At 59.4% G+C, this 12106-nt stretch overlaps 1 protein-coding gene across 1 annotated transcript; it reads right to left on the bottom strand.

The window, feature by feature from the left end:
* Positions 1-2208: 2208 nt before the first annotated feature.
* Positions 2209-8309, bottom strand: LOC128073541 (uncharacterized). Its single transcript, XM_052668592.1, is given in 9 exon segments — positions 2209-2532; positions 2534-2918; positions 3345-3456; positions 3970-4094; positions 4578-4663; positions 5856-6112; positions 6303-6456; positions 6879-6940; positions 8189-8309. Coding segments are annotated over 9 exon segments (1626 nt in total).
* Between the last annotated feature and the right edge of the window lie 3797 nt (positions 8310-12106).

Genomic DNA, 12106 nt, shown 5'->3' with positions numbered 1-12106 from the left:
AGGGTGGTGGTCAATGGCTCTGTGTCCAGGTGGAGGCCGGTACCAAGGGGTGTCCCCCAGGGGTCTGTCTTGGGACCGGTGCTCGTTAACATCTTTATTAATGACATCGGTGAGGGAATTGAGTGCACCCTCAGCAATTTGCTGACGACACCAAGCTGAGTGGTGCGGTTGATAGGGTGGAAGGAAGGGATGCCATTCAGAGGGACCTCGACAGGCTGGAGGGCTGGGCTCGGGTGAACCTAAAGAGGTTCAATGAGGTTTGCATTGGGGCCGGAAGAACCCCAGGCACCCGTACAGGCTGGGAGGAGTGGGCCTGGGGGTCCTGAGGGACGAGAGAGTGAACATGAGCCAGCAGTGCGCTCTGGCAGCTCAAAAGGCAAATGGGATCCTGGGCTCCATCGGCAGAGGGGTGGTCAGCAGGGACAGGGAGGTGATCGTCCCTCTCTACTCGGCTCTTGTGAGGTCCCATCTGGAGTCCTGTGTCCAGGTGTGGAGCCCTCAGGACAAGAAAGACATTGAGATGTTGGAAAGGGTCCAGAGGAGGGCGACTGAGATGAGCAGGGGGCTGCAGCACCTCCCCTATGAGGACAGGCTGAGGGAGTTGGGCTCGTTCAGCCTGGAGAAGAGAAGCTGCGGGCTGAGCTCAGTGCAGCCTATCGATAGCTGAAGGGAACCTACAGCCAGGAGGGGAGTCAACTCTTGCAAAGGGCTGACAGCAGCAGGACGAGGGGAAATGGATCCAAGCTGAGGGAGGGAAGATTGAGGTTGGATGTGAGGGGGAAGCTCTTCCCAAGGAGAGCGGTTAGGGCCTGGAACGGGCTGCCCAGGGAGGTTGTGGATGCCCCATCCTTGGCCGTGTTCAAGGCCAGGTTGGACGGGGTCCTGGGCAACCTGATGTGACTGTGTGTGTTTGGTGGCCCTGCTGGGCAGGGGGTTGGAACTGCGTGATCCTTGAGCTCCCTTCAACCCGGCTGATTCTGTGATCTGTGATTCTGTGATTCTGTGATCAGGGCACTGTGTGTCTATAGGGCGCTATGGGACACTGTGTGTCTATAGGCCGTTGTGGGGCACAGTGTGTCTCTCTATAGGGCACTATGGGGCACTGTGTGTCTCTGTAGGGCACTATGGGTCCCAACGTGTCTCTATGGCTCTCAATGTGCCTCTATGGGTCCCAAAGGGCCTCAATGTGTCTCTATGGTCCTCAGTGAGTCTCTATGGATCTCAACGTGTTTCTATGGGCCCCAACAGGTCTCTATGGGTCTCAATGTGTCTCTATGGATCCCAATGTGTCTCCATGGGTCTCAATGTGTCTCTATGGCTCTCAACGTGACTCTATGGGTCCCAACGTGTCTCTATGGGTCCCAGTATGTCTCTATGGGTCCCAACGTGTCTCCAATGGGTCCCAATGTGTCTCTCTGGGTCCCAATGTGTCTCTGTGGGTCCCAGCAGGAGCTCCTGACCTGCACAAGCAGGGGTAGAAGGAGCTCCGCGCCGTTTGGCCTCGCCGAGGGATTCGCAAGACCCAGCGCACAGCGTCTGAAGCAGAACCCTGAGCCCAAACTGCAAGAGGTTGCAAAGGCGACAGCGGGCACGGCTTGTGGTCAGCCCAAAAGGCCAAGAACTCAGCCTGGGGCAGAAGAGACGCCTGGGCACCAAGGGAAGCGTGGTGCGACGCTCTGATGCCCTCTCAGCGTTCTTTCTCCCTGCCCCGGCATCCAAAGAGGCGGCGTCAAAAGGCGCAAGGACTCCGTCACAGCCATCGTGGGGATGTTTCAAGGTAGGCCCCCGGTAAGGCTTTATTGATGGTTCTGCCCCTCTCCATTGCACTCGACATCTCCTCGCTTGGCCTGGAGAAGGGAAGGCTGCGCGGTGCCCTCGTGGCAGCCTTCCGTACGTCAAGGGAGCCTACGAATAGGAGGGGAGTCGGCTGTGATGGTGCGGCCGACGTCAGGCCAAGCGGACGTGGTGTGCAGTTGAAGATGGGATGTCAGGTTGGGTTGTTGTTTGCAGAGAGAGCGGGGAGATGCTCTCTCGGAACCGGATGCCCGCAGAGGTTGTTGGACGCCCCGTCCCTGGAGGTGTTGGAGGCCAGGTTGGACGGGGCCCTGGGCAGCCTGCTGTCGTATGAGATGCCGCGCAGGTGGGATTCCAGCGTCCGTTTGGCAGCCTCCAGTCGACGTCTGTCTGTCTGGGCAGCCCATGCCCGCATCAGCACGGCTGGGCTGAGCCCTTCCTGCAGGTGTCGGGAGGCCGACGCTTGGCACTCAGCTCTGCAGGAAGATCTTCTGGCAGCTGGCGTCTGCCCCAAGGCGGCCCGATGCGGCGAGGCCTCGGCCGTGTGCACGTTGGGCAGCACGCCGTGCCCAGGGCCTTTTTCTGCCCCCTGTTCTTCCTGCAGGGCGGGCTTTGGTCTCGGCAGGCCAACGGCTTGGGAGACTGCGTTTCTTCTTGCCTGGGTGGCAGCGATGCGGATGTGCTGGGGGCAGACTGCTCAGGCAGGCTGGCCTCAGCACGAGGTCTCGCTGCCGCCGTCCTGCTGAGGTTCTTGCTGCGCAGCCCTCTTCTGAGCCCTCATCCTCATGACTTGGATGGAGTCGCGTGCCACCAGTGGGAACCTGGGATGTCTGCCTGGAGGCTGCGAGGACAGGCTGGACTCAGCTCTGGACGAAGATCTTGGGAACGCTGGCGTCTGCCCAAAGGTGACCCGACGGGGTGAGGCCTCGGCTGCCTGCAATGTGGGCAGCACGCCGTGCCCACGGACGTTTTCTGCCCCCAGTTGTGCCTCAGAGAAGCTCACGTGTTTCGCCCGCGGTGCTGGGCCCAGCTCTCGTTGGCTTGGAGCTTCTGCGTCCCCCTGCAGCTGGCAGGGCAGCGGCTGCTTTGGGGCCTCAGGCACCTGGCGGATGGCTGGCAGCAGTCTGCAAGGACAGAGCAGGAGGGGTCCGCGTGAGGGGCCGGTGGCTTCGGGGCTGCAAGCCTGAGCCGGGAGCCTGGGCTGCGTCGCGGTCGGTTCGGGTGAAGGGGAAATGGTTGCAAAGGGCACGAGGTTGGGACGTAAGGAAGGAGCCTGTGGACAGCAGGGTGGCGAGGCAGCGGAGCATCTTGCCCGGAGAGCCGGTGGCTGCCTGGACGGGCATTGGAGGTGGGGCTGGAGCAGGGCTGTGCCCAAACTCCCTGCCCGCAGCCTGCTCACCGGCTGCCCCTGAGACGCGCAGAGCGGCAGCCCTGTGAGCTGGGGGTCCCCGTGGCAGCGCTGTTGGGCGGCCACAAACAGGGACCCTTTGGGATTAGGGAATGGGCTTCGGTCGGGTCGCCCCCGTGCGCACGGCAGCCCGCAGCCTCACCTGGACGTCGAGCTCCTCTGGAGCAGCAAGCTCCTGATCCTTCTGAAGTGTCCTCCGTCAATGCTGGAAGTGCTCAAGCGTTTGATGATGGTGGGACGGCCAGCAAACCTCACTGCAACGGGGAAGGCAGAGGAGATTCAGCGTCAGCCCTTTGGCTCGCTCCCCAGGGGCGCTCAGGCCCCTTCCCACAGCAGCCCAGAGGGCCGCTCCGCTCCCCCCGCTGCTCCCATCCGCGCCGCCCTCCCTGACGGCAGCCCTGGCCCCGCTCCTCCTCTCTGCAGCTCAGCTCTGTGCTGGGAGCGCATTCGTGGCGTTGGCTTTGGGAAAGAGGAGCTGGGTGGCGACGGTGAGGCGGCGGGGGGATTTTGGGGGGACCGCGTCCTTCCTTCCGTCGGGGGAGGGCAGGGCCTAAGATCCGCACGTCCTCCTGCCATCGCCAGGGATGGGGGCACGTCACAGCCGGCGCCTTGGCTTTGGGCAGGCCAGCAGTTCCTCATGGGAAGGGGCCGTGCTGAGCTGGCGTGAAGCTTTGACGCCAGTCAGAGCCCTGGGCTGGTGCTCAGCAGGGGATTTCCTACCTCCGGTTGGCCGCCCGTGCCCTGGAGAGGAGCTGAAGCTGCTTTACCTGTCTTGCCCTGGTCCAGAGGTGGCAAAGCGGCTTCTTTCTTTGCCGTCTCCCGACCACAGAGGCTTCCCGAGGACTTGCGGCGTATTGCGGGCGGTGGTTTGGGCACAAACTCCATTTGAAAGCTGCACGAGAGGAGAAGGCAGCGAGCGGTGTGACGCAGCCAGCACTGCTTGCTGCTCTCTGGCCGTCTGCTGCCAGGCACGTCTTCGTGCCGCATGAAGCACGCTCCTGGGCAAAGGCTTGAGCAGGGGCAGTCGGTTCGGGTGGAAGGGAAACCGGTTTCCAAGGGCAGGAGATGGAGGTTGGATGTGAGGAAGAGGTTTGGGACAGGAGGGTGGCGAGGCACCGGAGCATCTTGCCCGGAGAGCTGGTGGTGCCTGGACGGGCATTGGAGGTGGGGCTGGAGCAGGCTCAGAGCGACCTCCTGTGGGGGTCGGTGTCCCTGTTCCCCGCAGGGCAGTGGGACGAGGTGCTCTTTCAGGGCTCCTTGCAGCTCCAATCCTGCTGTGGTTCTGTGACACACGGGCAGCACAGACACGGACACACGGAACAAGCGCTGCGCAACGAGAGCTGAGCAGCCGCGCCGCAGCCACCAACAGACTCACGTGGGAAAGACGACGAGGCAGCCGGAGAGCAGCAGGGAAGCCAGCGGTGCCCCGCGGGACACCACCATGTCCAGCAGCCAGGGGGCCTGGGGGGACAGAAGGGGAGGCTGTGGGAGTCTGTGGCTCTCTATGGGTCTCTATGAGGCTCTATGGGTCTCTATGGGTCTCTATGGGGCTCAACGTGTCTCTATGGGTCTCAGCGTGTCTCTATGGGTCCCAACGTGTCTATGTGGGTCTCAACGTGTCTCTATGTGTCCCAATGGTTCTCTATTGCTCTCATTATGTCTCTATGGGTCCCATTGTGTCTCAGTTTGTCTCTATGGTACTCAAGATGTCTCTATGGGTCCCAACGTGTCTCTATGGTCACAATGTGTCTCTATGGTCACAATGTGTCTCTGTGGCTCTCAATGTGTCTCTATGGGTTCCAACCTGTCTCTATGGTCCCAATGTGTCTCTATGGGTCCCAATGGGTCTCCATGGGTCCCAATGGGTCTCTATGGGTCCCAACGTGTCTCTATGGGTCTCAGCATGTCTCTATGGGTCCCAGTGTGTCTCAATGTGTCTCTATGGGTCCCAACGTGTCTCTGTGGATCTCATGATGTCTCTATGGGTCCCATTGTGTCTCAGTTTGTCTCTATGGTACTCAAGGTGTCTCTATGGGTCTCAACGTGTCTCTATGGGTCCCAATGTGCCTCTATGAGTCCCAGTGGGCCTCAATGTATCCTTATGGGGTTCAATGTGTCTCTATGGGTCCCAATCTGTCTCTAAGGGTCCCAATGTGTCTTACTGGGTCTCAACATGTCTCTATGGATCTCAAAGTGTCTCTATGGGTCCCAATGTGTCTCTATGGGTCCCAATGTGTCTCTATGGGCCTCAATTTGTCTCTATGGGTCCCAATGTGCCTTAATGGGTGTCAGCGTGTCACTATGGGTACCAGCATGTCTCTATGGGTCCCAATGTGCCTCGATGAGTCCCAGTGGGCCTCAATGTGTCTCTATGGGGCTCAATGTGTCTCTATGTGTCCCAATCTGTCTCTAAGGGTCCCAATGTGTCTTACTGGGTCTCAACATGTCTCTATGGATCTCAAAGTGTCTCTATGGGTCCCAATGTGTCTCTATGGGTCCCAGTGTGTCTCTATGGGTCCCAACGTGTCTCTATGGGTCTCAACGTGTCTCCACGTGTCTCTATGGGCCCGAGCAGCCGGCCGCGTTCTGATGTGTGCTTGGGCACGGCGAGGGTCACGGCAGTGCCAGGGCCACAGAGGAACCTACAGCTCACCTTGGAAGCAGCTCTTCTGAATGTCTCTTTTCCGGACAGCTGCTCGAGGAAGTCGAAGTAGTATTTCATGTGGAAGGTCAAGCCGTCAACCAGGAGCACGCCGATGTCTTTCAGGACCACGGCGACCTTCTCCCCGTTCTGCAGGCAGCCGGAGAGCAGGGACACGGTGCTCTGGATGCCGGTCCTGAGGGTCTTCCAGCTCAGAGAGGTGCCTGCGGCCGCCTTGCTGTATCTCAGAGGGTCCACCTTCCTGTGCCCTGCAAAATGCGAGAGACGGAGGTGACGATAGGGTTGATTTTCCAGCCGTGCTTCCCTAGAAGGGCTTGCGGTGGACGTCAGCCTGAGCGGCCCCAGGTTTGGACAGGGGAAGGTTTGCTGTTGAGAATGGAGCGGTGGCCCCGTTTGCCCTGTCCGTGATGGCAGCAGGAGTGGAATCCCCCCTCCTACCTGACAGGGAGTCCCTGCGGGCCTTGAGGTGGTGGGCGACCATCAGGTTTGTAGCCAGGGTGAACACGGGCCACTGCAGGGTCACGGTGCCGTTCTCAGTCCAGATGTCTTTGGAGACGGTGTCAAAGGTGCCAAAGGTGGGGATCCAGACCCCCTGCGAGTGGAAGAGAAAGGAAGGGCGCAAGGGTTACGGGACGGCCGGAGGAAGAGCCGGCGGGGCTCCGACGTGGGGACGCAGCTCGGGAGCCTCTGCCGCCGTTCAGAGGCACGAGCCAGGCATCAGGAATGGCTTTGGGAAGGGGCTGCACGGTCCTCTCCTTGCCCTCGCCCTCCCGGATGCAGCCCAGCAGGCTGCAGGGCAGAAGGAGCCCCATGGCATCCAGAGGCTCCCAGAGACCGGGATCAGCCCTGAGATCCGACAGGGCCCAGCACAAGCGACCGCGCATTTGCAGGAAGGCCGTGGGATGCCCAGGAGAGAAACGTGGGGGCAGCTTCCTGCTTTGTGCACAGGGGAAGAGGCTGAGGGAGTCCAGGCCGAGCTGGACGGCGAGAGGAGGAACCCGACGGCCAACACACCTTGTGCACCAGCAGCTGCTCCCGGATGTAGGCGGCCACCGCATCCCAGACGGCGACTCGCTCTGGAGGGCAAAGGAAAAGCAGGTCACAATCTGCATCAGCTCACACTGCATCAGCTCTCACTGCATCAGCTCACACTGCATCAGCTCACACTGCATCAGCTCACACTGCATCAGCTCACACTGCATCAGCTCTCACTGCATCAGCTCTCACTGCATCAGCTCACTCTGCATCAGCTCTCACTGCATCAGCTCTCACTGCATCAGCTCTCACTGCATCAGCTCACACTGCATCAGCTCTCACTGCATCAGCTCTCACTGCATCAGCTCACTCTGCATCAGCTCACTCTGCATCAGCTCTCACTGCATCAGCTCACACTGCATCAGCTCACACTGCATCAGCTCTCACTGCATCAGCTCTCACTGCATCAGCTCACTCTGCATCAGCTCTCACTGCATCAGCTCACACTGCATCAGCTCACACTGCATCAGCTCTCACTGCATCAGCTCACACTGCATCAGCTCACACTGCATCAGCTCTCACTGCATCAGCTCTCACTGCATCAGCTCACACTGCATCAGCTCACTCTGCATCAGCTCTCACTGCATCAGCTCACACTGCATCAGCTCTCACTGCATCAGCTCTCACTGCATCAGCTCACTCTGCATCAGCTCTCACTGCATCAGCTCTCACTGCATCAGCTCTCACTGCATCAGCTCACACTGCATCAGCTCTCACTGCATCAGCTCACACTGCATCAGCTCACTCTGCATCAGCTCTCACTGCATCAGCACACACTGCATCAGCTCTCACTGCATCAGCTCTCACTGCATCAGCTCTCACTGCATCAGCTCACACTGCATCAGCTCACTCTGCATCAGCTCTCACTGCATCAGCTCACACTGCATCAGCTCTCACTGCATCAGCTCACACTCCATCAGCTCACTCTGCATCAGCTCTCACTGCATCAGCTCTCACTGCATCAGCTCTCACTGCATCAGCTCACACTGCATCAGCTCACACTCCATCAGCTCTCACTGCATCAGCTCACTCTGCATCAGCTCACACTGCATCAGCTCTCACTGCATCAGCTCACACTGCATCAGCTCACACTGCATCAGCTCTCACTGCATCAGCTCACACTGCATCAGCTCACACTGCATCAGCTCATGCTTTGCATCTGCCGCTTGCCAGCACTGCTATGGCCGCCAGGCGACAGCAAGGCGGCGGATGCAAAGCATCTCCTCCGTGCCAGGGGTGGCTGCAGCAGCGCTCCTGTGCCGGCCGTGGACCCACTTGGTGTCCATTACCTTTGGTCTCGGTGTCTATGAGCCTGGAGGTGCGTCCCGCTGCGGGGCCGACCTCGCTCCTCCTGCTCCGCGTCGCGCCGGCGGCTCGCTCCATGTTGGCGCCAGCCATGCCGAAGCTCATCCTTCAGATGCGTCTGCTCTCTACCAGATGCTCCTTCAGGATGTGGGACCCACCGCCGCGTTCCGCCTTTTATACCCCTCCCGGGTGCCCGTGTCACAAACGGCGCCGCGGCGACACCATGATGACACGGCCGCTGCCATTGTGACACCGCTGCTGCCCTGCCTGGGGGCGCTGGGCCCTGTTTCCTCCCCTTTCCTTGGCTCTCAATGCCATATTGTGCTGCCCCTGTTTCCTTTCCTTGGCTCTCAATGCCATATTGTGCTGCCCCTGTTTCCTCCTTTCCTTGGCTCTCAATGCCATATTGTGCTGCCCCTGTTTCCTTTCCTTGGCTCTCAATGCCATATTGTGCTGCCCCTGTTTCCTCCCCTTTCCTTGGCTCTCAATGCCCTATCACTCGTTTTCCTTTAGCAGCTGCTGCCTGTGCTGATCTTCACGCAGGCCATACGCAAACAAGCGCTGTTGCACAGTGCTCTGCCCGTACCCTTGATGACCCGCTGTCAGGAAGTCGCTCAGTTCTGCCCGCATTCCTTGTCACCACGCTCAATAAATGACCCGGCATCCATCCTCTGTGTCCATGCTGTGACTCCATGGCTCCCGCCACCCTTTGCTTTGCTTGGGGCTCCCAGAGATTCGCTTTCCTGCCGGCCTTCCGAGCGGGATGAGCCGTTTCACACGGACGCTGCAGGCAGGCGCAGCTGAAGGAAGGCAAGGGGAACGCAGAGGGGACATGGGCTGAGCTGAGAAGCGGGACGATGGGTTGGGCGGCATCGGCTTTGGGAACAGAAGGTGGAAGCCAGGATGGGAGGGGGTGGAAGCTCACCAAGCCCAGCAGCCCTGCAGAGCCGGTTCCCAGCAGCAGGTTGCCAGCTCTCGCTTGTGTCTGTATGTGGACAGGCTGAGGGCTGGGCAGCGAGAAACAGGAGGAGTTTCGACAACAGCCAGTGGACCTGAGCCAGGGCTGGATGGGTCTCTGTGGGTCCCAGGGGGTCTCTATGGCTCCCAGTAAATCTCCATGGGTCCCAGTGGGTCTCTATGGGTCCCAGTGGGTCTCTCTGGGTCCCAATGGGTCTCTATGGGTCTCAAAGTGTCTCTATGGGTCCCAATGGGTCTCTATGGGTCTCAGTGTGTCTCTATGGGTCCCAATGGGTCCCATTATGTCTCTATGGGTCCCAACGTGTCTCTATGGCTCCCAAAGGACCCCAATGTGTCTCTGTGGGTCCCCACATGACTCTATGGGTCCCAGTGGGTCCCAATGGGTCTCAGCGTGTCTCTATGGGTCTCAATGTGTATCCATGGGACCGAAATGAGTCTCAATGAATCTCTCTGGGTCCCAATGGGAACCAATGAGTCTCAGTGTGTCTCTATGGGTCCCAATGTGTCTCTATGGGTCTCAATGGGTCTCTATGGGTCCCAATGGGTCTCAACGTGTCTCTGGGTCCCAAAGTGTCCCGATGGGTCCCAATGAGTCTCAGTGTGTCTCTATGGCACTCAAGGTGTCTCTATGGCTCTCAAGGTGTCTCTATGGGTCCCAATGGGTCTCAATGTTTCTCTATGAGTCCCAATGTGTCTCTATGGCTCTCAACGTGTCTCCAAGGGCCCATCAGCCAGCTCATGCGCCACTCAAGGGCTGCCCCCATTTTGCCCTTGATGTGAGGCTTGCTGAAGGGCTGCCCCCCTTTTGGCCTTGATGTGAGGCTTGCTGAAGGGCTGCCCCCCTTTTGGCCTTGATGTGAGGCTTGCTGAAGGGCTGCCCCCCTTTTGGCCTTGATGTGAGGCTTGCTGAAATGCTGCCGCCATTTTGGCCTTGATGTGAGGCTTGCTGAAGGGCTGCCCCATTTTGGCCTTGATGTGAGGCTTGCTGAAGGGCTGCCCCCCTTTTGGCCTTGATGTGAGGCTTGCTGAAGGGCTGCCCCCCTTTTTGGCCTTGATGTGACGCTTGCTGAAGGGCTGCCCCCCTTTTGGCCTTGATGTGAGGCTTGCTGTAGGGCTGCTGCCCTTTTGGCCTTGATGTGAGGCTTGCTGAAGGGCTGCCCCCCTTTTGGCCTTGATGTGAGGCTTGCTGAAGGGCTGCCCCCCTTTTTGGCCTTGATGTGAGGCTTGCTGAAGGGCTGCCCCCTTTTGGCCTTGATGTGAGGCTTGCTGAAGGGCTGCCCCCCTTTTGGCCTTGATGTGAGTCTTGCTGAAGGGCTGCCGCCATTTTGGCCTTGATGTGAGGCTTGCTGAAGGGCTGCCCCCCTTTTGGCCTTGATGTGAGGCTTGCTGAAGGGCTGCCCCCATTTTGGCCTTGATGTGAGGCTTGCTGAAGGGCTGCCCCCCTTTTGGCCTTGATGTGAGTCTTGCTGAAGGGCTGCCCCCCTTTTGGCCTTGATGTGAGGCTTGCTGAAGGGCTGCCCCCTTTTTGGCCTTGATGTGAGGCTTGCTGAAGGGCTGCCCCCCTTTTGGCCTTGATGTGAGGCTTGCTGAAGGGCTGCCCCCCTTTTGGCCTTGATGTGAGGCTTGCTGAAGGGCTGCCCCTTTTGGCCTTGATGTGAGGCTTGCTGAAGGGCTGCCCCCCTTTTGGCCTTGATGTGAGGCTTGCTGAAGGGCTGCCGCCATTTTGGCCTTGATGTGAGGCTTGCTGAAGGGCTGCCCCCCTTTTGGCCTTGATGTGAGGCTTGCTGAAGGGCTGCCGCCATTTTGGCCTTGATGTGAGGCTTCCTCAAGGGCTGCCCCCCTTTTGGCCTTGATGTGAGTCTTGCTGAAGGGCTGCCCCCTTTTGGCCTTGATGTGAGGCTTGCTGAAGGGCTGCCGCCATTTTGGCCTTGATGTGAGGCTTGCTGAAGGGCTGCCCCCCTTTTGGCCTTGATGTGAGGCTTGCTGAAGGGCTGCCCCCCTTTTGGCCTTGATGTGAGGCTTGCTGAAGGGCTGCCCCCCTTTTGGCCTTGATGTGAGTCTTGCTGAAGGGATGCCGCCATTTTGGCCTTGATGTGAGGCTTGCTGAAGGGCTGCCCCCCTTTTGGCCTTGATGTGAGGCTTGCTGAAGGGCTGCCCCCCTTTTGGCCTTGATGTGAGGCTTGCTGAAGGGCTGCCCCCCTTTTGGCCTTGATGTGAGGCTTGCTGAAGGGCTGCCGCCATTTTGGCCTTGATGTGAGGCTTGCTGAAGGGCTGCCCCCCTTTTGGCCTTGATGTGAGGCTTGCTGAAGGGCTGCCCCCCTTTTGGCCTTGATGTGAGGCTTGCTGAAGGGCTGCCGCCATTTTGGCCTTGATGTGAGGCTTGCTGAAGGGCTGCCCCCCTTTTGGCCTTGATGTGAGGCTTGCTGAAGGGCTGCCCCTTTTGGCCTTGATGTGAGGCTTGCTGAAGGGCTGCCCGTCTTTTGGCCTTGATGTGAGGCTTGCTGAAGGGCTGCCCCCCTTTTGGCCTTGATGTGAGGCTTGCTGAAGGGCTGCCCCCCTTTTGGCCTTGATGTGAGGCTTGCTGAAGGGCTGCTGCCCTTTTGGCCTTGATGTGAGGCTTGCTGAAGGGCTGCCCCCCTTTTGGCCTTGATGTGAGGCTTGCTGAAGGGCTGCCCCCCTTTTCGCCTTGATGTGAGGCTTGCTGAAGGGCTGCCCCCCTTTTGGCCTTGATGTGAGGCTTGCTGAAGGGCTGCCCCCCTTTTGGCCTTGATGTGAGGCTTGCTGAAGGGCTGCTGCCCTTTTGGCCTTGATGTGAGGCTTGCTGAAGGGCTGCCCCCTTTTGGCCTTGATGTGAGGCTTGCTGAAGGGCTGCCCCCCTTTTGGCCTTGATGTGAGGCTTGCTGAAGGGCTGCCCATCTTTTGGC

The sequence above is a fragment of the Tympanuchus pallidicinctus genome, unplaced genomic scaffold, assembly GCF_026119805.1.
Source record: "Tympanuchus pallidicinctus isolate F22 unplaced genomic scaffold, pur_lepc_1.0 scaffold105, whole genome shotgun sequence".
Lineage (NCBI taxonomy): Eukaryota > Metazoa > Chordata > Aves > Galliformes > Phasianidae > Tympanuchus > Tympanuchus pallidicinctus.
Note: the sequence above shows the minus strand (reverse complement) of the source record. Positions and strands in the feature narration are given on the sequence as shown.